This window comes from Staurois parvus, unplaced genomic scaffold (assembly GCF_062004578.1).
Source record: "Staurois parvus isolate SC_StPar_1 unplaced genomic scaffold, SC_StPar_1.0 ptg000586l, whole genome shotgun sequence".
NCBI classification, from domain to species: Eukaryota; Metazoa; Chordata; class Amphibia; order Anura; family Ranidae; genus Staurois; species Staurois parvus.
Genome location: NW_028318382.1, coordinates 5439616 through 5464850, shown reverse-complemented (window position 1 = coordinate 5464850; position 25235 = coordinate 5439616). Strand labels below are relative to the sequence as shown.

At 49.6% G+C, this 25235-nt stretch overlaps 1 protein-coding gene across 1 annotated transcript in view; it reads left to right on the top strand.

Annotated features, from left to right (window-relative positions):
- The window catches only part of LOC149450060 (zinc metalloproteinase-disintegrin-like VLAIP-B), a 111158-nt gene that overhangs the window by 47482 nt on the left and 38441 nt on the right, over positions 1–25235 (top strand). Inside the window, exons 9-11 of the mRNA XM_089692494.1 lie at positions 2428–2597; positions 3239–3323; positions 16395–16525. Coding sequence (XP_089548620.1) covers positions 2428–2597; positions 3239–3323; positions 16395–16525 — 386 coding nt within the window. The remainder of the gene's footprint in view (positions 1–2427; positions 2598–3238; positions 3324–16394; positions 16526–25235) is intronic.

Genomic DNA, 25235 nt, shown 5'->3' with positions numbered 1-25235 from the left:
GGGTCACACGCAGGATCAGCAGGGTAAGTCAGTCCGTAGAATGGTCAGGGCAATCCGGGTCAATCACAGGAGCAGGCAGAGTAGTCAGGACAATCCGGGTCAATCACAGGAGCAGGCAGCGTAGTCAGGGCAATCCGGGTCAATCACAGGGGCAGGCAGCGTAGTCAGGGTCAATCAGGGTCACTAGACGGGTGCAGGAACTCAGAATCACAGAAAGACCTTGCGGCAATCTGTGACAGTGCAGGGCATCTTTAAATAGTGCGCCCTGCACTGTCATTGGCCGGCTAGGACGCGCCCCCGGCTGTCATTGGATGCCTGAGGCGCGCCCGTGGCTCCTACTGCGCATGCGCGGCGTCCTGTCAGCCGCGGCTCGCCGGGACCTAGTGCCTGTGTCCCGGCGCGATCTGCCGCCAGTGCGCATGCGCGGGGGACGGCTCTGCGATCCGGGACTACGGAGCCGCGATCCCTGACAAAGTGGCTGTGGGGGATGGAGTGGTAGGAGGAGTGGAGGAGATGGGCTGTTAGGTGAGGGTGGGGTAGGCTTCCCTGAAGAGATGGGTTTTCAGGTTGCACCTAAAGGTGAGGAGGGTAGGTGACAGTCTGATGGATTTGGGTAGTGAGTTCCAGAGGATGGGAGAAGTCCTGCAGTCAGGTGTGGGTGGTGGAGACCAGGGAGCTAGAAAGTAGGAGGTCTTGTGAGGAGCAAAGATTACGGGTTGGGTGGTATTTGGGTATCAGATCGGTGAGGTAGTTTTGGGCAGCGTTGTGAATGGCTTTGTATGTCAGTGTTAGTAGTTTGAATTTAATGCGTTGGGCGATCGGGAGCCAGTGGAGGGAATGACAGAGGTGGGTAGCAGAAGAGGAGCAGTTGGAAAGGTGGATGAGCCTGGCCGCTGAGTTCAGGATAGACTGAATCGGGGATAGTCTGTGAAGAGGTAGGCCGGTGAGAAGGGAGTTGCAGCAGTCCAAACGTGAAATAATGAGGTAGTGAACGAGTTGTTTAGTAGTGTCTGGGGTTAGGAACGTACGTATTTTGGAGATGTTGCGGAGGTGGAGTCTGCATGAGTTTTCCAACGATTGGACATGGGGTTGAAAGGATAGGTTTGAGTCTAGAGTGACACCTAGGACTTTGGCTTGTGGGGTGGGACTGATGGTGGTGTTTGTCGTGAGGGGGGGGACGCGGGCTGGGGGGGAAGATTAGGAGCTCTGTTTTGGAAAGGTTCAGTTTGACATATCAGATTGGATGTTGCTCCATTTCCTCATTCAGCAGGTGGGTGATACAGGCGGAGACTGAAGGGGTGAGGGGTGGAGAGGTCAATTTGCATGTCATCGGCGTAGAGGTGATAGTTGAAGCCGTGGGAGTGTATCAATTTGCCGAGGGAGGAGGTGTAGATGGAGAAGAGAAGGGGTCTGAGGACAGAGTCTTGGGGGACCCCAACAGAGAGGGGGAGAGAGGGGGAGGTGGTAGCATTATAGGTAACGCTGAAGGAGCGTTGGGATAGGTAGGAGGAGAGCCAGGAGAGAGTGGAGTCTCTGATGCCGAGGGAGTGTAGTCTATTAAGGAGGAGGGGGTGGTCAACTGTGTCGAAGGCCGCGGAGAGGTCAAGGAGTAAAAGGACTAGTGGCCATTAGCTTTGGCGGTTAGCAGGTCATTAGTGATTTTGAGGAGGGCGGTTTCGGTGGAGTGTAGGGGACGGAAGCCAAACTGTAGTGGATCGAGGAGGTTGTTGTCAGTGAGGTGGGCGCTTAGGCGATGGGTAGACTAAGCGCTCAAGGAGCTTGGAAGTAAATGGCAGCAGGGAGATGGGTCTAAGGTTGTTCAGGTCGGTGGGGTTCAGGGAGGGTTTTTTGAGTATGGGGGTGATGTGCGCGTGCTTTAGGGGGGAGGGGAATGCACCAGTAGAGCGGTAGAGATTTGAAGATGTGGGTGAGGGAGCATAGGATGGAGGAGGAGGGTGCTCGGAGGGGTTGTGTGGGGACAGGGTCAAGGGGGCAAGTGGTGAGGCGGGCTTCTGAGAAGACCTTGGTGACCTCTGCAGTGGTGGCAAGGCTGAAGGAGCAGAGTGTTGGGGAGGTAATAGTGTGCGGGATGTTAGATGTGGTGGGGGGCAGGGCGGATGCGAGGTCAGAGGGGAGAGTTGGTGGGGTTATGATGGGAAGGAGGCTAGGTGGGGAGGTAGGTTGAGCATTGGTGATGTCCTTACGGATTGTGTCATATTATTTTGGAAGTGCTTGGCAATCTCGTGGGAGGTGAGTGAGGTACTGGGTGGGGGTGGGGAGAGTAGGGAGTTGAAAGTGGAGAAGAGCCGGCGAGGACTGGAGGAGAGGGTGTTGACGGGGGTTATGAAGTTGGCTTGTTTGGCGGCGTGGAGGGAGGAGGTGTAGGTGATCAATATAATAATATTGATTTTTTTTTTTTACTTCTAGGTGTATAAGCCAATTGGTACATTTGTGGCACTGGTTGGGATAGAATTCTGGAATAACACAGACATGTTTGAAGTCACAACCTCAGCCAACGTGGATCTTGACCGGTTCTGTACATGGAGAAAGCAAGATTTACTCCCAAGACAATATCATAACAATGCCCAGTTTGTGACGTAAGCACCCCATCATTGTGTACCATACTTGGTTTCTCATTTGTGTAGCTGCTACTTTTATTAGGAAAGTATAGGTGGCCATGCATACAATATATAATAGGTGGCCATATTACACTATGTGATAAGGGGCCATACATACACAATATGGCCATAGGTCTGTAGGCATGATACATTATTGAATTCAGGTGAAGGGTACTATCAATGCTATAGAAAGACATTTTAGACAATTGTGCGCTTCCAACTTTATGACAACAGTTGGAGAAGGCCCTTTTCTGTTCCAGCATGACAGTACGTCTGTGCACAGAGCCAGCTCCATGAAGACCTTGGGATATATTTACTAAAACTGGTGCACTCAGAATCTGTGGCAGCTGTGCATGGTAGCCAATTGGCTTCTAATTATGGCTTGTTCAATTAAGCTTTGACAATAAAACCTGGAAGCTGATTGGTTTCTACGCAGAGCTGCACCAGATTTTGCACTCTCCAGTTTTAGTAAATCAGCCCCCATTGTTTGATACGTTTGCTGTGGAGGAACTCAAATGACCTGCACATTGCCCTGACCTCAACCCTATTGAACACCTTTTAGGATGTATTGTAATGACAGTTGTGAGTTGTATTCATAGCTGATCTATTTGGGTTTACAGGAACACAGATTTTGATGGTGCTACAGTTGGATTGGCCTTTGTGGCTACTATGTGTTCTAATTCTCATTCTTGTGGGGTCATTCAGGTGAGCTGACTTTATCTTTTTTTTTTTTTTTTTATTCACTGTTTTAAGCTTTTATAAAAACTAGATGTGGCCAGCATGTTGGCCTTGTACTGGAGCATCGAACACACCACAATATACATTTATAGCAGTTTGGCTTGAGTTACTGCCATACATAGTGATGTTTTTCTTGACCATAGCTGCATGTGCTAAAAAGTATTAGGCCTCATTCACACTGGCAATACCAAATGCATTTATATGTATTTAGAGGAAATTTCTACATGTATGTAATGGTCTTTCAATAGTTCCATTGACACTGTGGGAGAGATTTACTAAAACTGGTGCACTCAGAATTTGGTGCAGCTGTGCATGGTAGCCAATCAGCTTTTAACTTCAGCTTGCTCAGTTAAACTTTAGCAATATAATGTGGAAGCTGATTTGTCTCTATGCAAAGCTGCACCAGATTTTTGCACTCTCCCCCTGTATGTTTTTAGGTATGGTTAGTTTAGTTAGTTTTTAGAGAAAATTATTCTGTGCATCCAGGATCCAATTAGACAGTCTAAACATGTATACATACAACTAAACATGTGTAAATGTCATTCAACACTAGAGATGAGCGAATCGAAGTATCCGAAGTGGAATTCGAGTCGAATATCGGAAAAATTTCGATTCGTGCCGAATCCGAAAAACAGCCTAATTCGGACGCGCGAATCGAAATTTTTCCGAAAATGGCGGCTGACATGTGCGGCGACGGAGCGGGGATGTCGGGGAAGGCGCGCAGACAAGGCGCGCTGCCCCATAATGCATTCCTCAACGACATGTGATCGCATCAGCCAATCAGCAGCCAGCCAGCCAGCACTGTGTAATGGTCGAGGTATATATAGCGGCCATTTTAGAAATCTTCATTTGCCTGCAGTCATTGAACAGAGGCAGACCGCTCTGTACTAGGGACAGGGACAGAGTTAGGGCCACAGAAACGAGAATTGGGGACAGAGAGAAGTTACTTAGGGACAGAGAACCATTACTCAGGGACACAGACTTGTTAATGAGGGCCACAGAATCGTTATTTAGGGACAAAGAAACGCTAGTTAGGGCCACAGAATTCATACTCAGGGACAGACAGAATTTTCACTCAGTGCCAGAGAATTGTTACTTAGGGCCACAGAAACGTTATTAGGGCCACAGAATTTTTACTCAGGGACAGACAGAATTGTTACTGAGTGCCAGAGAATTCTTACTCAGGGCCACAGAATTCATTCTCAGGGACAGACAGAATTGTTACTCAGGGACAGACAGAATTGTTACTGAGTGCCAGAGAATTGTTACTCAGGGACAGACAGAATTGTTACTGAGTGCCAGAGAATTGTTACTCAGGGACAGACAGAATTGTTACTGAGTGCCAGAGAATTGTTACTCAGGGACAGACAGAATTGTTACTGAGTGCCAGAGAATTGTTACTCAGGGACAGACAGAATTGTTACTGAGTGCCAGAGAATTGTTACTCGCACAGACACAGAATTGTTACTCAGGGCCACAGAATTCATACTCAGGGACAGACAGAATTGTTACTGAGTGCCAGAGAATTGTTACTCAGGGACAGACAGAATTGTTACTGAGTGCCAGAGAATTGTTACTCAGGGACAGACAGAATTGTTACTGAGTGCCAGAGAATTGTTACTCGCACAGACACAAAATTGTTACTTGCACAGACACAGAATTGTTACTCGCACAGACACAGAATTGTTACTCAGGGCCACAGAATTCATACTCAGGGACAGACAGAATTGTTACTGAGTGCCAGAGAATTGTTACTCAGGGACAGACAGAATTGTTACTGAGTGCCAGAGAATTGTTACTCGCACAGACACAAAATTGTTACTTGCACAGACACAGAATTGTTACTCGCACAGACACAGAATTGTTACTCAGGGCCACAGAATTCATACTCAGGGACAGACAGAATTGTTACTGAGTGCCAGAGAATTGTTACTCAGGGACAGACAGAATTGTTACTGAGTGCCAGAGAATTGTTACTCAGGGACAGACAGAATTGTTACTGAGTGCCAGAGAATTGTTACTCGCACAGACACAAAATTGTTACTTGCACAGACACAGAATTGTTACTCGCACAGACACAGAATTGTTACTCAGGGCCACAGAATTCATACTCAGGGACAGACAGAATTGTTACTGAGTGCCAGAGAATTGTTACTCAGGGACAGACAGAATTGTTACTGAGTGCCAGAGAATTGTTACTCAGGGACAGACAGAATTGTTACTGAGTGCCAGAGAATTGTTACTCAGGGACAGACAGAATTGTTACTGAGTGCCAGAGAATTGTTACTCGCACAGACACAGAATTGTTACTCAGGGCCACAGAATTCATACTCAGGGACAGACAGAATTGTTACTGAGTGCCAGAGAATTGTTACTCAGGGACAGACAGAATTGTTACTGAGTGCCAGAGAATTGTTACTCAGGGACAGACAGAATTGTTACTGAGTGCCAGAGAATTGTTACTCGCACAGACACAAAATTGTTACTTGCACAGACACAGAATTGTTACTCGCACAGACACAGAATTGTTACTGAGTGCCAGAGAATTGTTACTCAGGGACAGACAGAATTGTTACTGAGTGCCAGAGAATTGTTACTCAGGGACAGACAGAATTGTTACTGAGTGCCAGAGAATTGTTACTCAGGGACAGACAGAATTGTTACTGAGTGCCAGAGAATTGTTACTCAGGGACAGACAGAATTGTTACTGAGTGCCAGAGAATTGTTACTCAGGGACAGACAGAATTGTTACTGAGTGCCAGAGAATTGTTACTCAGGGACAGACAGAATTGTTACTGAGTGCCAGAGAATTGTTACTCGCACAGACACAAAATTGTTACTTGCACAGACACAGAATTGTTACTCGCACAGACACAGAATTGTTACTCAGGGCCACAGAATTCATACTCAGGGACAGACAGAATTGTTACTGAGTGCCAGAGAATTGTTACTCAGGGACAGACAGAATTGTTACTGAGTGCCAGAGAATTGTTACTCGCACAGACACAAAATTGTTACTTGCACAGACACAGAATTGTTACTCGCACAGACACAGAATTGTTACTCAGGGCCACAGAATTCATACTCAGGGACAGACAGAATTGTTACTGAGTGCCAGAGAATTGTTACTCAGGGACAGACAGAATTGTTACTGAGTGCCAGAGAATTGTTACTCGCACAGACACAAAATTGTTACTTGCACAGACACAGAATTGTTACTCGCACAGACACAGAATTGTTACTCAGGGCCACAGAATTCATACTCAGGGACAGACAGAATTGTTACTGAGTGCCAGAGAATTGTTACTCAGGGACACCTAATCGTTGAATTAAATAGTATGTCAGACAACATGCAGAGGAGTGGCAGAGGAGGCAATGTTTTAGGAGCGAGCAGACGTGGCAGCAGAGGAAGGGGTCGAGGCAGCAGTATTCGCAGCCAGAGGCCAGTGCTCCCGGTGTCATCCAGCGGTCGTGTCTCCACCGACAACCCTGCCGTCATTGATTGGTTGGCTCGGTCGTCTTCCTCTTCCCAGGTCACCTCTGACACCTACAGCCAACGGTCGGTGGGTACGTCAGACACAACCGTTAGTTGGCATGGCCCGGGACCAAGCCCACTGAAATCACGTGTCCTCTACCTGCCCCTGTCCTTTGCTGTTCCCTCACCAAGCGAAGTATCGCATGCTGTGGGCTCAGCCCCACTGTACAGTGAGGAAGAGCTAACAGAGGGCGGTCAGGAACGGGGGGAGACATCGGCCTTTTCAGCAGCCAAGCGAACAAGTACTGGCGAGGAGAGTGGCTCGGTAGCCGGTCTAGAGACAGGTCTGTCTCCTGACCCAGACGCAGCCGAGGGGGCTAGTAGTGAGGCGGAGACCCTACTTGATGATGAGGAGGTTGATCGCACTTGGCAGCCTCGTCGTCATCAGGCAATTTCTTCCGCATCATCAGGAGAAGAGGGTGGCAGCTTGGCAGCGAGCAAAACAGTCGGTGGGTTGCCCAGGAGACAGCAGCAGGGTCGCATCAGTGTCAGTGGAGCCAAACGTCCACGGAGTAGAGCACCAGCTCCACTGCAGCCTACCACCACGGCCAGTAGTGGTGCCGGTGCGCACGGAGGAAGTAGCAGTCAGCCAGTGAAGAGTAGCGGGGGCAAAGTTTCCTACTCGGTGGTGTGGCAATTTTTCCTCAAGCCGCCCGAGGAAGTAAACGTAGCCGTATGTCGACTATGTGGCCAGAAATGCAAGCGTGGCCAGGGGGCCCATGTTGGGACTACAGCGTTGCGTCAGCATATGCAGCGTCACCATTCGGTGGCCTGGGAAAACCGTGATAAACATACGGCGGTTCTGCCTGCCCCAGCCCCCGCTCCATCACCCGCTCCGTTACTTGCTCCGTCACCCGACGTCGTCAATCGCCCTCTATCAGCCAGTCAAGGCTCCAACACCTCTGCTGAGGGGAGTTGTCGCTCATTGGCATCTTCCGCTCGTTCAGATGCTCCTTCTCCTGCTACTCCTCTTCTCGGATTCCGTCAACAGTCTTTCTTGGAATCCGTATCCAAGAGACAACAGTTTGCGAGCACGCACCCGACGGTGCAAAAGCTGAACGTCCTCCTGTCCAAGTTGCTGGTGCTGCAGTCCCTCCCTTTCCAACTGGTGGACTCAGCACCTTTCCGAGAAATGATGGCTTGTGCCGCGCCGCGGTGGAGAGTGCCAAGCCGTCATTTCTTTGCCCAAAAGGCAGTGCCAGCCCTGCATTCACATGTAGAAGAGATGGTGGGCCAGTCTTTGAGCATGTCGGTCTCTGCCAAAGTGCACGGCAGCGCCGACGTGTGGAGCTGTAACTACGGTCAGGGACAGTACATGTCATTTACGGCCCACTGGGTGAACGTGGTGCCGGCACAGCCGCACCAGCAACTTGGACAGGTCACGACGCTTTTGCCTCCACGTTTGCACGTCCTTGGTCCAGCAAGCATGTCCGCCTCTACCACCTCTTTTTCCGCCGTGTCCTCAGCCGCCACCCCCGTGCCAAGTCCCATTACCCGACCGGCATATCACATGTGCAGGGTGCAACGGTGTCACGCTGTGCTGCACCTGGTATGCCTTGGCGAACGTAGTCACACAGGGGAGGAACTGCTGAGTGTAATGAACAGAGAAATCGACAGATGGCTGTCTCCGCGCAAACTAAAAATCGGAACCATGTTGACTGACAACGGAAAGAACATGGTGTCTGCTCTGCGTCAAGGAAGGTTGTGCCATGCGCCATGCATGGCTCACGTGTTCAATCTGGTTGTCAAGCGGTTCCTAAAATCCACCATCCCACTGCAAGACATCCTTAAAATGTCACGTAAACTGTGCATGCATTTCAGCCATTCCTACACCGCAAAGAACACCCTCCTTGAGCTGCAGCGGCAGAACGGAATTCCACAGCATCGCCTGATCTGCGACGTTGCAACAAGGTGGAATTCAACCCTACACATGTTAGACCGCCTTTACGAGCAGCGAAAGGCCATCACCGATTTCCTGATGTTACAAGCGGATAAAGGTACTCCCCTGTGTAACTTAGATGTCAGCCATTGGCAGCTCATGCGTGACACCTGCCGCTTGCTCAGGCCCTTTGAGGAGGCCACGCTATTCGTGAGTCGGCAGGACTATGGGATGAACGACGTCATTCCTCTGTTGCACGTCCTGGAACAAATGCTGTTAACAATGGCTGGTCAGGGTGCGGTAGACGTGGCGCACAGATCTCAACGCCACATGACCCCTGTGGGGGCAGGACAGGAAGAAGAGGAGGAGGTAGAGGAGGACATTTGTGCTCAGGAATTATTGAGTGAAATGGGTGGTTTTTCCACTCAGCGGACAGGAGTGGAGGAGCAGGAGCATCTGGTAGAGGAGGAGGAGGAGGAGACAGAGGACCCAGACGCACCGTGGCAGTATGCTGTGGAGATGGAGGCAGGGAGTCCCTCGCATTCCTTGGCACAAATGGCCCATAGCATGCTCGGTTGCTTGCGTAGCGACAGCCGAATAATAACCATCAGACAGAGGGATGACTTTTGGCTGTCCACCTTGTTGGACCCTCGCTACCGGTCCAAAATGGTGGCCTTTTTCACACCTGCTGAGAGGGAGGCCAAAATTACGTACTATAAAAACCACCTATGTAGTCAGTTGGTCTCTGCCTTTGTGCGCCAACGTCCATCCTCAGACACTGTGGGCCCTGTGCGCTCGCGTTCCGCTGGCATGGCAGCAGGGGAGGGGTGGGGTGGTAGGAGCAGTGGCAGCTCCACCAGCAGCGGCTGCCTCAGTCTGCAGTCGATGATGAGTAGTAGTTTCCTCACTGCGCTGGTGAAGAAAGCTAACCAGCCGCAGCAGCAGCAGCAGCATCAGGTGGACCTGGAGCAGGAGCTCAAACAACAGGCTTGGGCCTACTTGGACAGCACCCTGCCAACCGAGGTAGACAATCCCCTTGACTACTGGGCAACGAAACTTGACCTTTGGCCCCAACTAGCTGAATTTGCCCTTGAAAGGCTGTCATGCCCGGCCAGTAGCGTGGCATCGGAGCGCGTGTTTAGTGCGGCAGGAGGTATTGTAACTCCGCGGAGGACACGACTGTCCACCCAAAGTGTGGAGAGACTCACGTTTGTGAAAATGAATCAGGCGTGGATTAGTCTGGATTTCAAACCACCAGTTCCTGACACAACTGACTAAATCCGCCATGAATCATGCCTCAAACATGTGCCACTTTCAGGTCTCCTCACACTGCTGGTGTGTTTAATTTTTTGACATAGGGTGCTGGCAGATTACGGGCCTCACATAGCTGCTGCCAGGCCCCTAATCTGCCATAGGCCCCTATATACCGCCTCCTCATGCTGCTGCTAGGTCCAGAGTCTCTCATGGGTCCCTGTACGGCCTCCCATTGCTGCTGTCTCCATCGCCACACTCTGCTGCCATGTGCCACTTTCAGGTCTCTTCACACTGCTGGTGTGTTAAATTTTTTGACATAGGGTGCAGGCAGATTACGGGCCTCACATAGCTGCTGCCAGGCCCCTAATCTGCCATGGGCCCCTATATACCGCCTCCTCATGCTGCTGCCAAGTCCAGAGTCTGTCATGGGTCCCTGTACGGCCTCCCATTGCTGCTGTCTCCATCGCCACACTCTGCCATGTGCCACTTTCAGGTCTCTTCACACTGCTGGTGTGTTAAATTTTTTGACATAGGGTGCAGGCAGATTACGGGCCTCACATAGCTGCTGCCAGGCCCCTAATCTGCCATGGGCCCCTATATACCGCCTCCTCATGCTGCTGCCAAGTCCAGAGTCTGTCATGGGTCCCTGTACGGCCTCCCATTGCTGCTGTCTCCATCGCCACACTCTGCCATGTGCCACTTTCAGGTCTCTTCACACTGCTGGTGTGTTTAATTTTTTGACATAGGGTGCAGGCAGATTACGGGCCTCACATAGCTGCTGCCAGGCCCCTAATCTGCCATGGGCCCCTATATACCGCCTCCTCATGCTGCTGCCAAGTCTAGAGTCTCTCATGGGTCCCTGTACGGCCTCCCATTGCTGCTGTCTCCATCGCCACACTCTGCTGCCATGTGCCACTTTCAGGTCTCTTCACACTGCTGGTGTGTTAAATTTTTTGACATAGGGTGCAGGCAGATTACGGGCCTCACATAGCTGCTGCCAGGCCCCTAATCTGCCATGGGCCCCTATATACCGCCTCCTCATGCTGCTGCCAAGTCTAGAGTCTCTCATGGGTCCCTGTACGGCCTCCCATTGCTGCTGTCTCCATCGCCACATTCTGCCATGTGCCACTTTCAGGTCTCTTCACACTGCTGGTGTGTTTAATTTTTTGACATAGGGTGCAGGCAGATTACGGGCCTCACATAGCTGCTGCCAGGCCCCTAATCTGCCATGGGCCCCTATATACCGCCTCCTCATGCTGCTGCCAAGTCTAGAGTCTGTCATGGGTCCCTGTACGGCCTCCCATTGCTGCTGTCTCCATCGCCACACTCTGCTGCCATGTGCCACTTTCAGGTCTCTTCACACTGCTGGTGTGTTAAATTTTTTGACATAGGGTGCAGGCAGATTACGGGCCTCACATAGCTGCTGCCAGGCCCCTAATCTGCCATGGGCCCCTATATACCGCCTCCTCATGCTGCTGCCAAGTCTAGAGTCTGTCATGGGTCCCTGTACGGCCTCCCATTGCTGCTGTCTCCATCGCCACACTCTGCTGCCATGTGCCACTTTCAGGTCTCTTCACACTGCTGGTGTGTTAAATTTTTTGACATAGGGTGCAGGCAGATTACGGGCCTCACATAGCTGCTGCCAGGCCCCTAATCTGCCATGGGCCCCTATATACCGCCTCCTCATGCTGCTGCCAAGTCTAGAGTCTGTCATGGGTCCCTGTACGGCCTCCCATTGCTGCTGTCTCCATCGCCACACTCTGCCATGTGCCACTTTCAGGTCTCTTCACACTGCTGGTGTGTTTAATTTTTTGACATAGGGTGCAGGCAGATTACGGGCCTCACATAGCTGCTGCCAGGCCCCTAATCTGCCATGGGCCCCTATATACCGCCTCCTCATGCTGCTGCCAAGTCCAGAGTCTGTCATGGGTCCCTGTACGGCCTCCCATTGCTGCTGTCTCCATCGCCACACTCTGCTGCCATGTGCCACTTTCAGGTCTCTTCACACTGCTGGTGTGTTAAATTTTTTGACATAGGGTGCAGGCAGATTACGGGCCTCACATAGCTGCTGCCAGGCCCCTAATCTGCCATGGGCCCCTATATACCGCCTCCTCATGCTGCTGCCAAGTCTAGAGTCTCTCATGGGTCCCTGTACGGCCTCCCATTGCTGCTGTCTCCATCGCCACACTCTGCCATGTGCCACTTTCAGGTCTCTTCACACTGCTGGTGTGTTTAATTTTTTGACATAGGGTGCAGGCAGATTACGGGCCTCACATAGCTGCTGCCAGGCCCCTAATCTGCCATGGGCCCCTATATACCGCCTCCTCATGCTGCTGCCAAGTCTAGAGTCTGTCATGGGTCCCTGTACGGCCTCCCATTGCTGCTGTCTCCATCGCCACACTCTGCTGCCATGTGCCACTTTCAGGTCTCTTCACACTGCTGGTGTGTTAAATTTTTTGACATAGGGTGCAGGCAGATTACGGGCCTCACATAGCTGCTGCCAGGCCCCTAATCTGCCATGGGCCCCTATATACCGCCTCCTCATGCTGCTGCCAAGTCTAGAGTCTCTCATGGGTCCCTGTACGGCCTCCCATTGCTGCTGTCTCCATCGCCACACTCTGCTGCCATGTGCCACTTTCAGGTCTCTTCACACTGCTGGTGTGTTAAATTTTTTGACATAGGGTGCTGGCAGATTACGGGCCTCCCATTGCTGCTGCCAGACATGTAATCTGCCATGGGCCCCCGTACCGACTCCTCATGCTGTGACGTTGCAACAAGGTGTAATTCAACCCTACATATGTTAGACCGCCTTTACGAACAGCTAAAGGCCATCACAGATTTCCTGATGTTAAAAGCGGATAAAGGTACTCCCTGTGTAACTTAGATGTCAGCCATTGTCAGCTCATGTGACACCTGCGCTTGCTCTGGCCCTTTGAGGAGGCCACGCTATTCGTGAGTCGGCAGGACTATGGGATGAATGAGGTCAAATCGGCCATGGGCCCCCGTACCGCCTGTTCACGCTGATGCTGGTCCCACAGTGTGACCTGGGTCCCTGTACGGCCTCCCATTGCTTCCACTCTGCCATGTGCCACTTTGAAATCTCCTCACACTCCTGCGGTTGTCCATTTTGTCATAGGTTGCTGGCAGATTACAGGCCTTCCATAGGTGCCACCAAGCCCCATATCGGCCATGGGCCCCCGTACCGCCTGGTCACGCTGCTGCTGGGCCCACAGTGTGACCTGGGTCCCTGTACCGCCTCCCATTGCTCCCACTCTGCCATGTGCCACTTTCAGGTCTCCTCACGCTCCTGCTGGTTTCCATTTTGTCATAGGTTGCTGTATGGCCTCCCATTGCTGCTGCCTCCACCGCCACACTGTGGCTCCAAACACTGGTTTTGGCCCCGTGACTGGCCAAAGGAGTGAAGTGTGCAGTGATTCTAAGATCGACGGCACTCATCTGCATGTCATACTGACAGACAGTATTATTTCTCTTCCCCAGCAGACTCCAAGGGCATTTAAATTAAAGGTACAGTGTTCTGCACTAATATTAAGTCTCTCTGAAGCCTAGAAACACCCTTTTTTAAGTTAAATTCACAGCGAATTTATTCGACTCGAATCGAATATTGTCCACGAATTCGCCGAATCAGTCGAATCGAATTTTTCATTTCTTCGCTCATCTCTATTCAACACCATTGAATGCAACCAAACCTGTTTAAGCAGGCAATCCAAACTCAAGAAAAAGTGATCAGTTAGGCATAAGACCCCAATGCACCATGGGTAGTTAGCCCCAGAACATGGGGCCCTGGTGTTTAGCTGCAGGCGTAGAGTACAGGTGCACTCTCCAGCCCTGCTGCTGGCAGCCTGTCAAACCTCTACCAGAGGCTGTCAGCTGCTGGGACTGGACAGTGCACCTAGCGATATGAAAGTTCAGGGTAGTGTGCATCCAGAGACAAATACCCAGGACAAAAACTTACATTCCAAGCATTCACCCCTGAGCACATCCTGCCTTAAACATTTTTATGACTAGGTTCACCATCTGGCCACAACAGTTATCAGCCTCTCATAGAGTTTGGCAGGCTGTCATCAGCAGGACTGGCCGATGCACCTGTACCCTCCACCCACCGCTAAATGCTAGAGCATCATGCACTGGGGTTGAATGCCCGATGTGCCTGGGGCCTAAAAATTGTTTATATTTCTAGATGACCTTTCTAAATGCAGGAGTGCCAGTGTGAATTAGGCCTTAAATTAGATATGTACCATTTAGGACTGACGGCTGTAGCCATGGCAAAAACATTGTGAATGTGACCTAACAATTGGATGAGGCCTGACTGGTTCAGAACTCTAAGATACTATCACTCACTGTCCCTTAAAGAGTATGTGAAAGCAACAAATAAAACTGCTGTACAGAGCCTTGAAACAGTATTCATACCCCTTGAAATTTTCCACATTTTGTCATGTTACAACCGAAAAACATAAATTAATTTTATTGGGATATTATGTGATAGACCAACACAAAGTGGCGCATAATTGTGAAGTAGAAGGACAATTATAAATGTTTTTCAACATTTGTTTACAAATAAATATGTGAAAAGTGTGGGGTGCATTTGTATTCAGCCCCCCTGAGTCAATACTTTGTAGAACCACCTTTCGCTTCAATTACAACTGCAAGTCTTTTTGGGTATGTCTCTACCAGCTTTGCACATCCAGAGTGAAATTTTTGCAAAATAGCTCAAGCTCTGTCAGAGCGGATGGCAAGGCTCTGTGAACAGCAATTTTCAAGTCTTGCCACAGATTCTAAATTAGATTTAGGTCTGGACTTTGACTGGGCCATTCTAACACATGAATATGCTTTGATATAAACCATTCCATTGTAGCTCTGGCTGTATATTTAGGGTCGTTGTCCTGCTGGAAGGTGAACATCCGCCCCAGTCTCAAGTCTTTTGCAGACTCTAACAGGTTTTCTTCTAAGATTGCCCTGTATTTGGCTTCATCCATCTTCCTATCAACTCTGACCAGCTTCCATATCCCGGTTGAAGAAAAGCATCCCCACATGATGCTGCCCCCACCATGTTTCACGGTGGGGATGGTGTGTTCAGGGTGTTCAGGGTGATGTGCAGGGTTAGTTTTCCGCCGCACATAGAATTTTTTACTTTTAGGCCAAAAAGTAAAATTTTTGCCTCATCTGACCAGAGTATCTTCTTCCATGTGTTTGCTGTGTCCCCTGCATGGCTTCCTGCAAACTGGACTTCTTATGGCTTTCTTTCAAGAATGGCTTTCTTCTTGCCACTTTTCCATAAAGGCCAGATTTGTGGAGTGCACGACTAATAGTTGTCCTGTGGACAGATTCTCCCACCTGAGCTATGGATCTCTGTAGCTCTTCCAGAATTACCATGGGCCTCTTGGCTGCTTCTCTGATTAATGCTCTCCTTGCCCAGTCTGTCAGTTTTGGTGGACAGCCATATCTTCATGAGATGTTAAAAACTTTGGATATTTTTTTAATAACCTAACCCTGCTTTAAATTTATCCACAACTTTAACCCTGACCTGTTTGGTGTGTTCCTTAGCCTTCATTATGCTGTTTGTTCACTGTTGTTCTCCAACAAACCTCTGAGGGCTTCACAGAACAGCTGTATTTATACTGAGATTAAAATACACACAGGTGGACTAATTAGATTTATGAAGGCAACTGGTTCCACTAGATTTTAGTTAGGGGTATCAGAGTAAAGGGGGCTGAATACAAATGCACGCCACATTTTTCAGATATTTGTAAAAACCTTTTGAAAACCATTTATCATTTTCCTTTCACTTCACAATTTTATGTGCCTATTTGTGTTGGTCTATCACCTAAAATCTCAATAAAATACATTTACGTTTTTTGGTTGTAACATGAGAAAATGTGGAAACATTCAAGGGGTATGAATACTTTTTCAAGGCACTGTACATATCTGCAATGCATGCACATTTGCCCACGTTTTATCCCTTTTAAAGACCTTGCAAGTCTACTAATCTACAAGTCTACTATTCATTTCTTATTGTGGTCTGACAACACAGCTCAATTTTATTTTGCTAAACTACTCAATCACTGTCTTTATCTCTAAACCATAGGAGTTATTTGACTTGAACTGGGAGGGCCAAATAGTCTGTTTGCAATAACACAGGCAGAACGCACATGGACAGCCCTAAATATATACCAAAACACTAATGGTATATCCGAAACATCAATGATATATTTAACAAAATGAAAGCAAGCAAATAAGAGTTCATTGTTAGGAGTTATAGTGCAAACAACTTTAGGAGTGTCCTAAGTTCCATCTTCTTTTCTGTCTTCTAAAATATTGTTGTTTGTTGTCTGGCTCTCTCATTTTCTGCCAGGATCATAGCAAAGTCGCCATATCTGTTGGTGCCACAATTGCTCATGAATTGGGACACAACCTGGGGATGAATCATGACACCAGTTCCTGCTCCTGTAATGCCAATTCCTGTATCATGTCTCCTACTCTGAGGTAGGTTCATGTACTCATACAGTATACCTCATAAACGCATCAACCTCTTTTAAGGAATATCAGTCTAATTTTATCTGTCAGAACAGGAAACAAATGTGTATATTTGATGTTTTCTTAGGAGACCACTAAAACCCTTCTCAGTATTTCAACATTACGCATTTTGCCTCTTAAAGAGGGACTTTGTTTTGGAAAGGAATAAATTACAAGTGAGCAGCGACAAATGCTGTAGTTACTGACTTCTAATAAACATGCACTCACCAGTCCGGGGATCTAGCACTGTCCTCCCCTGAGCCGGTTTTTTGCTGGTCTTTGGGTCCTCTGTGCCGCCATCTTGGATGTGGGAAGCCGTTTGTGATTTCCTGGTGCTTCACAGCCAGCTCTCCACTGCATATGACACACCAGAAGTGTGTGTGTGTGTGTGTGTGTGTGTGTGTGTGTGTGTAAGGGGGCAGAGGGGGTTCAGGACCAACTTCCTCCTGACTAACCTAAGTGGCAGCAGGTACCTGTCAAATATCCACTTCATATGAAAAAAAAAAAACATCCAAAGGAGATGGAGAAAAAGCGGAATTTCCCATTTCATGTAAAGTTCTGCTTTAAGGCCGAACTCCAGGCCCATATAAAAAACAAAGATGGAAGCAACCAGGGCCAGATCTAGCAGGTCTGATGTGGGGGTGCAGTAAAAAATGTTAGGGGAAGTCAGCCGGGCAGTGTACAGGGGTCAGCAGTCTATAGGGCAGTGTACAGAGGCCATTAATTTGTAGAGCAGTGTACAGTTGTCAGCAGGGCGGAATATATGGGTCAGTAAATGAGGCAGTGTTCAAAGGTCAGTAGTACTGTAGGTAAGGCAGAGGTCAGTAGTAAGTGACACAGTGGACAAAACCTCAGGAAGAAGAATCATTTTTATAAATATTTGAATGATTCCATCACATATAATTTTACACACAATTGCAGTAAAAAAGTGGGAGGGGCTTAAAAATTCAGCCTAAATACAGAGTGCAAGGATCAGAAGTATTTAACATAGTACAAGTGTCGGGTGTATGCATTTTCAGCAAGTACAAAGAATACCTCTTGATCTTGTCAAAAAGCGTATGATCCTTGTATCTTTCCGAATGCTGAATTGTACGCATAATTCAATGTTACCTGTATAGAGGGGCAGGGATGAGCCCTGCCCCTCTATACAGGTAACATTGAATTATGCGAGTGGGTAATGCAAAGAATGCAGAGGTCAGTAATATGTACTGTACAGAGCGCAGGGGTCAGGAGTGTGCAAAGCACAAAATGCACAGTCATCTACTTATCTTTAAAGGGTCAGCACTTGCCATTTGCTCTCTTTTAAGGGCCAGTTCACACCAAAATGCGGTAAGGGAATCTTGCGTTCCTTGAAGGTTTCCTGCACCCCGTTCAAAACACTGCAGTTGCGATCTGTAAACTTAAAGTGGAACTATACTCACCTCAGTTCCAGCGATGTGACAGCCTGTACCTCCCCCTGGTCGCTGACGTCTTCGAGTGGCTGGCTTCCAGGTATCAAACGTGGGCCACTTTCATTGGCTGGGCGGGGATGACATCACTTGCATGCGCTGGTGTTTTGTCTATTGTAGCATGTTGAGCTAACAGGCAACATCCAAATCAATAGGGCTGCACTGCAACCGTGAGGAAAAACTTTTGGCTTGCAGTTGTGGTGCATTGTCCCCACTATAAACTGTTGTCCCCCCCCCCCCCCCCCCCAAAAAAAAAAACCCAAAACACAGGCATTCAGGATGTAGCAGGATCACCTCCTGAATGCCTTACCTTAGCCACACTCTAAAAAGCAATCCACTGCAGATTGCTTTTCACAGCATTGTCTAGTGTGAACCTGGACAGATAACATTCACTGTAAGGCCACCTATATTGCTGTCTTTTAACATGGTGACAGTAAGCTTACACCTGTACTACACATATTGAAGGTTACTCTCGCCCTGTTTAAATGACTACAATATTAGTGCCATTACAGTGACTGATATTATCAAGGGAGAGAGGGGCACAGACTATGCATTGTATAGGCATATCTAGCCACTTCCAAATTCCACTGGGGCAAAACACAATTTTTGCTACTTCTGCCTCACTCTATCATTGCAGGAGCTTCTTTGCAGAACCGCTCCATCCAACAACACAGGAAGCCCACGAGACAACTTGTAGCAGTGATGGACACTGCACCCTGTGTGTCCATTGGCTGGGAAGGCAGTGCAGCCCGCCTCCAGGTGCCTCCTCAGCCAATGTGTAGCTGAAGTCCCTCCCTCTTACATTATTACTAGAGATGAGCGAATTGAAGTAGCCGAAGTGGAATTCGAGTCGAATATCGGAAAAATTTCGATTCGCGCCGAATCCGAAAAATAGCCTACTTCGGAAGCGCGAATCAAAATTTTTCCGAAAATGGCGGCGGACATGTGCGGCGACGGTGCGGGGATGTCTGGGAAGGCGCGCTGACCCATAATGCATTCCTCAATGACATGTGATCGCATCAGCCAATCAGCAGCCAGCCAGCCAGCACTGTGTAATGGTCGAGCTATAAATAGCGGCCATTTTGGAATTCTTCATTTGCCTGCAGTCATTGAACAGAGGCAGACCGCTCTGTATTAGGGACAGAGTTAGGGCCACAGAAACGATACTTGGGGACAGAGAAACGTTACTTAGGGACAGAGAACCATTACTCAGGGACACAGAATTGTTAGTGAGGGCCACAGAATCGTTACTTAGGGACAAAGAAACGCTAGTTAGGGCCACAGAATTCTTACTCCGGGACAGACAGAATTGTTACTGAGTGCCAGAGAATTGTTACTTAGGGCCACAGAAACGTTATTAGGGCCACAGAATTGTTACTCAGGGACAGACAGAATTGTTACTGAGTGCCAGAGAATTGTTACTTAGGGCCACAGAAACTTTAGTTAGGGCCACAGAATTGTTACTCAGGGACAGACACAGAATTGTTACTTAGGGCCACAGAACTGTTACTTAGGGCCACAGAAACTTTAGTTAGGGCCACAGAATTGTTACTCAGGGACAGACACAGAATTGTTACTGAGGGCCACAGAACTGTTACTTAGGGCCACAGAATTGTTACTTGCACAGACACAGAATTGTTACTCAGGGACACAGAATTGTTACTGAGGGCCACAGAACCGTTACTTAGGGCCACAGAATTGTTACTCGCACAGACACAGAATTGTTACACAGGGACACAGAATTGTTACTGAGGGCCACAGAACCGTTACTTAGGGCCACAGAATTGTTACTCAGGGACACAGAATTGTTACTGAGGGCCACAGAACTGTTACTTAGGGCCACAGAATTGTTACTCGCACAGACACAGAATTGTTACTCAGGGACACAGAATTGTTACTGAGAGCCACAGAACCGTTACTTAGGGCCACAGAATTGTTACTCAGGGACACAGAATTGTTACTGAGGGCCACAGAACTGTTACTTAGGGCCACAGAATTGTTACTCGCACAGACACAGAATTGTTACTCAGGGACACAGAATTGTTACTGAGGGCCACAGAACCGTTACTTAGGGCCACAGAATTGTTACTCGCACAGACACAGAATTGTTACACAGGGACACAGAATTGTTACTTAGGGCCACAGAACCGTTACTTAGGGCCACAGAATTGTTACTCAGGGACACAGAATTGTTACTGAGGGCCACAGAATTGTTACTGAGGGCCACAGAATTGTTACTGAGGGCCACAGAATTGTTACTGAGGGCCACAGAATTGTTACTGAGGGCCACAGAATTGTTACTGAGGGCCACAGAATTGTTACTGAGGGCCACAGAATTGTTACTGAGGGCCACAGAATTGTTACTGAGGGCCACAGAATTGTTACTGAGGGCCACAGAATTGTTACTGAGGGCCACAGAATTGTTACTGAGGGCCACAGAACTGTTACTTAGGGCCACAGAATTGTTACTCGCACAGACACAGAATTGTTACACAGGGACACAGAATTGTTACTGAGGGCCACAGAACCGTTACTTAGGGCCACAGAATTGTTACTGAGGGCCACAGAACTGTTACTTAGGGCCACAGAATTGTTACTCGCACAGACACAGAATTGTTACTCAGGGACACAGAACTGTTACTGAGGGCCACAGAACCGTTACTTAGGGCCACAGAATTGTTACTCAGGGACACAGAATCGTTTAATTAAAGAGTATGTCAGACAACATGCAGAGGAGTGGCAGAGGAGGCAATGTTTTAGGAGCGAGCAGACGTGGCAGCAGAGGAAGGGGTCGAGGCAGCACTATTCGCAGCCAGAGGCTAGTGCTCCCGGTGTCATCCAGTACAGTGAGGAAGAGCTAACAGAGGGCGGTCAGGAACGGGGGGAGACATCCGCCTCTTCAGCAGCCAGGCGAAGAAGTAGTGGCGAGGAGAGTGGCTCGGTAGCCGGTGTAGAGACAGGTCTGTCTCCTGACCCACACGCAGCCGAGGGGGCTAGTAGTGAGGCGGAGACCCTAATTGATGATGATGAGGCTGATCGCACTTGGCAGCCTCGTCGTCATCAGGCTATTGCTTCCGCATCATCAGGAGAAGAGGGTGGCAGCTTGGCAGCGAGCAAAACAGTCGGTGGGTTGTCTCCATCGCCACACTCTGCCATGTGCCACTTTCAGGTCTCCTCACACACTGCTGGTGTGTTGAATTTTTTGACATAGGGTGCTGGCAGATTACGGGCCTCCCATAGCTGCTGCCAGGCCACTAATCTGCCATGGGCCCCTATACCGCCTCCTCATGCTGCTGCCAGGTCCACAGTCTCTCATGCCATGTGCCACTTTCAGGTCTCCTCACACTGCTGGTGTGTTGAATTTTTTGACATAGGGTGCTGGCAGATTACGGGCCTCCCATAGCTGCTGCCAGGCCCCTAATCTGCCATGGGCCCCTATATACTGCCTCCTCATGCTGCTGCCAGGTCCAGAGTCTGTCATGGGTCCCTGTACGGCCTCCCATTGCTGCTGTCTCCATCGCCACACTCTGCCATGTGCCACTTTCAGGTCTCCTCACACACTGCTGGTGTGTTGAATTTTTTGACATAGGGTGCTGGCAGATTACGGGCCTCCCATAGCTGCTGCCAGGCCCCTAATCTGCCATGGGCCCCTATATACTGCCTCCTCATGCTGCTGCCAGGTCCAGAGTCTGTCATGGGTCCCTGTACGGCCTCCCATTGCTGCTGTCTCCATCGCCACACTCTGCCATGTGCCACTTTCAGGTCTCCTCACACACTGCTGGTGTGTTGAATTTTTTGACATAGGGTGCTGGCAGATTACGGGCCTCCTATAGCTGCTGCCAGGCCCCTAATCTGCCATGGGCCCCTATATACCGCCTCCTCATGCTGCTGCCAGGTCCAGAGTCTCTCATGGGTCCCTGTACGGCCTCCCATTGCTGCTGTCTCCATCGCCACACTCTGCCATGTGCCACTTTCAGGTCTCCTCACACACTGCTGGTGTGTAAAATTTTTTGACATAGGGTGCTGGCAGATTACGGGCCTCCTATAGCTGCTGCCAGGCCCCTAATCTGCCATAGGCCCCTATATACCGCCTCCTCATGCTGCTGCCAGGTCCAGAGTCTCTCATGGGTCCCTGTACGGCCTCCCATTGCTGCTGTCTCCATCGCCACACTCTGCCATGTGCCACATTATGGTCTCTTCACACTGCTTGTGTTTTCAATTTTTTGACATAGGGTGCTGGCAGATTACGGGCCTCCCATAGCTGCTGCCAGGCCCCTGATCTGCCATGGGCCCCTATACCGCCTCCTCATGCTGCTGCCAGGTCCACAGTCTCTCATGCCATGTGCCACTTTCAGGTCTCCTCACACTGCTGGTGTGTTGAATTTTTTGACATAGGGTGCTGGCAGATTACGGGCCTCCCATAGCTGCTGCCAGGCCCCTAATCTGCCATGGGCCCCTATATACCGCCTCCTCATGCTGCTGCCAGGTCCAGAGTCTGTCATGGGTCCCTGTACGGCCTCCCATTGCTGCTGTCTCCATCGCCACACTCTGCCATGTGCCACATTATGGTCTCTTCACACTGCTTGTGTTTTCAATTTTTTGACATAGGGTGCTGGCAGATTACGGGCCTCCTATAGCTGCTGCCAGGCCCCTAATCTGCCATGGGCCCCTATATACCGCCTCCTTATGCTGCTGCCAAGTCCAGAGTCTCTCATGGGTCCCTATACGGCCTCCCATTGCTGCTGTCTCCATCGCCACACTCTGCCATGTGCCACTTTCAGGTCTCCTCACACACTGCTGGTGTGTAGAATTTTTTGACATAGGGTGCTGGCAGATTACGGGCCTCCTATAGCTGCTGCCAGGCCCCTAATCTGCCATGGGCCCCTATATACCGCCTCCTCATGCTGCTGCCAGGTCCAGAGTCTCTCATGGGTCCCTGTACGGCCTCCCATTGCTGCTGTCTCCATCGCCACACTCTGCCATGTGCCACTTTCAGGTCTCCTCACACTGCTGGTGTGTAAAATTTTTTGACATAGGGTGCTGGCAGATTACGGGCCTCCTATAGCTGCTGCCAGGCCCCTAATCTGCCATGGGCCCCTATATACCGCCTCCTCATGCTGCTGCCAGGTCCAGAGTCTCTCATGGGTCCCTGTACGGCCTCCCATTGCTGCTGTCTCCATCGCCACACTCTGCCATGTGCCACTTTCAGGTCTCCTCACACTGCTGGTGTGTTGAATTTTTTGACATAGGGTGCTGGCAGATTACGGGCCTCCTATAGCTGCTGCCAGGCCCCTAATCTGCCATGGGCCCCCATACCGACTCCTCATGCTGCTGCCAGGCCCGTAATCTGACATGGGCCCCTGTTGTCGCTTGTTGGCATATTCCGCTCGTTCAGATGCTCCTTCTCCTGCTACTCCTCTTCACGGATTCCGTCAGCAGTCTTTCTTGGAATCCGTTTCCAAGAGACAACAGTTTGCGAACACGCACCCGACGGTGCAGAAGCTGAATGTCCTCCTGTCCAAGTTGCTGCTGCCAGGCTCGTAATCTGTCATGCGCCCCTGTACCGCCTCCTCATGCTGCTGCCAGGTCCAGAGTGTGTCATGGGCCCCCGTACCGACTCCTCATGCTGCTGCCAGGCCCGTAATCTGCCATGGGCCCCCGTACCGACTCCCCATGCTGCTGCCAGGTCCAGAGTGTGTCATGGGTCCCTGTACGGCCTCCCATTGCTGCTGTCTCTATCGCCACACTCTGCCATGTGCCACTTTCAGGTCTCCTCACACTGCTGGTGGTTTCCATTTTTGTCATAGGGTGCTGTATGGCCTCCCATTGCTGCTGCCTCCACCGCCACACTGTGGCTCCACACTCTGGTTTTGGCCCCGTGACTGCCCAAATGAGTGAAGTGTGCGGTGATTCTAAGATCGACGGCACTCATCTGCATGTCATACTGACTGACAGTATTATTTCTCTTCCCCAGCAGACTCCAAGGGCATTTAAATTAAAGGTACAGTGTTCTGCACTAATATTAAGTCTCTCTGAAGCCTAGAAACACCCTTTTTTAAGTTAAATTCACAGCGAATTTATTCGACTCGAATCGAATATTGTCCACGAATTCGCCGAATCAGTCGAATCGAATTTTTCATTTCTTCGCTCATCTCTAATTATTACATTACATTACATTGAGTTTATATAGCGCCAAAGGGTTTGCTCAGCGCTGTACAATAGAGGGGGGGACAATACATGAAACATTACAGCAACTACAAACAGCACACGAGGGGTTATAGGGCCCTACTCTTTCGAGCTTACAATCTAGGAGGGAGGGGGTAGTGGTACAGGAGGAAGTGGCTGTGGGGGATGGAGTGGTAGGAGGAATGAAGGAGAGCAGCAGTTAGGTGAGGGTGGGGTAGGCTTCCCTGAAGAGGTGGGTTTTCAGGGAGCGCCTGAAGGTGAGGAGGGAAGGTGACAGTCTGATGGGTTGGGGTAGTGAGTTCCAGAGGTTCCCTCTTAACACCTCCCCCCCCCGATCTTCCGAGTCCCAGCGCAGTTGTCTAGCTTACTATGCACACAGGTCAGGGGGGCATGTATTTTAATACCAGACAAGACAGTGGCAACCCATACGTCCTTCCTGCGCCCCCCCCCCCCCTGCACACGTTATGGCACCAGGGCTCAGGAAGGGGGGAGATGATGGCTTTTGGGGGGGGACAACTAAAATTGGGGGAGGGCCCAGCCCATCTAAGCACCCCCTTAGATCGACCATGGAAGCAACCTTGTATTCAGGGACTTAATCTGCTTGCATTTTAAAAACTCAACTTGGTATCAGACTCTTACAATCCACTATACAGCAAAGCTTAAATAAGGAGAGGGAGAAGAAGCCAAAAAGGCTAATCTAGTTGTTTGCTGATAGAAGAGATACAGTAAGAATGACAGAGAGGTAAGCTCATCCGTCTTCTGCTTCTCCAACCTGTGGCTGCACAGTGAAAGGAGAAGGGATTAGACTTGTATGAGCTATTTAACTGCAGAGATGAAAAATCGCATCATCTGTCCTGTCAGAAAGGGTTGTGCTATGTGGCAATCCTGTGTAAAACTCAGGACTGAATGGATAGAAATATATACTTTTTTTTGGCAGGTAAAACAGCTCTCTGGAGTCTAGCTTTAACTTCTCAAACTATTGACAGGCCGTATCAGTAAATTCTAGAAAAAATATAAAATTGAAGAAATATCTGCTCTAGTACATT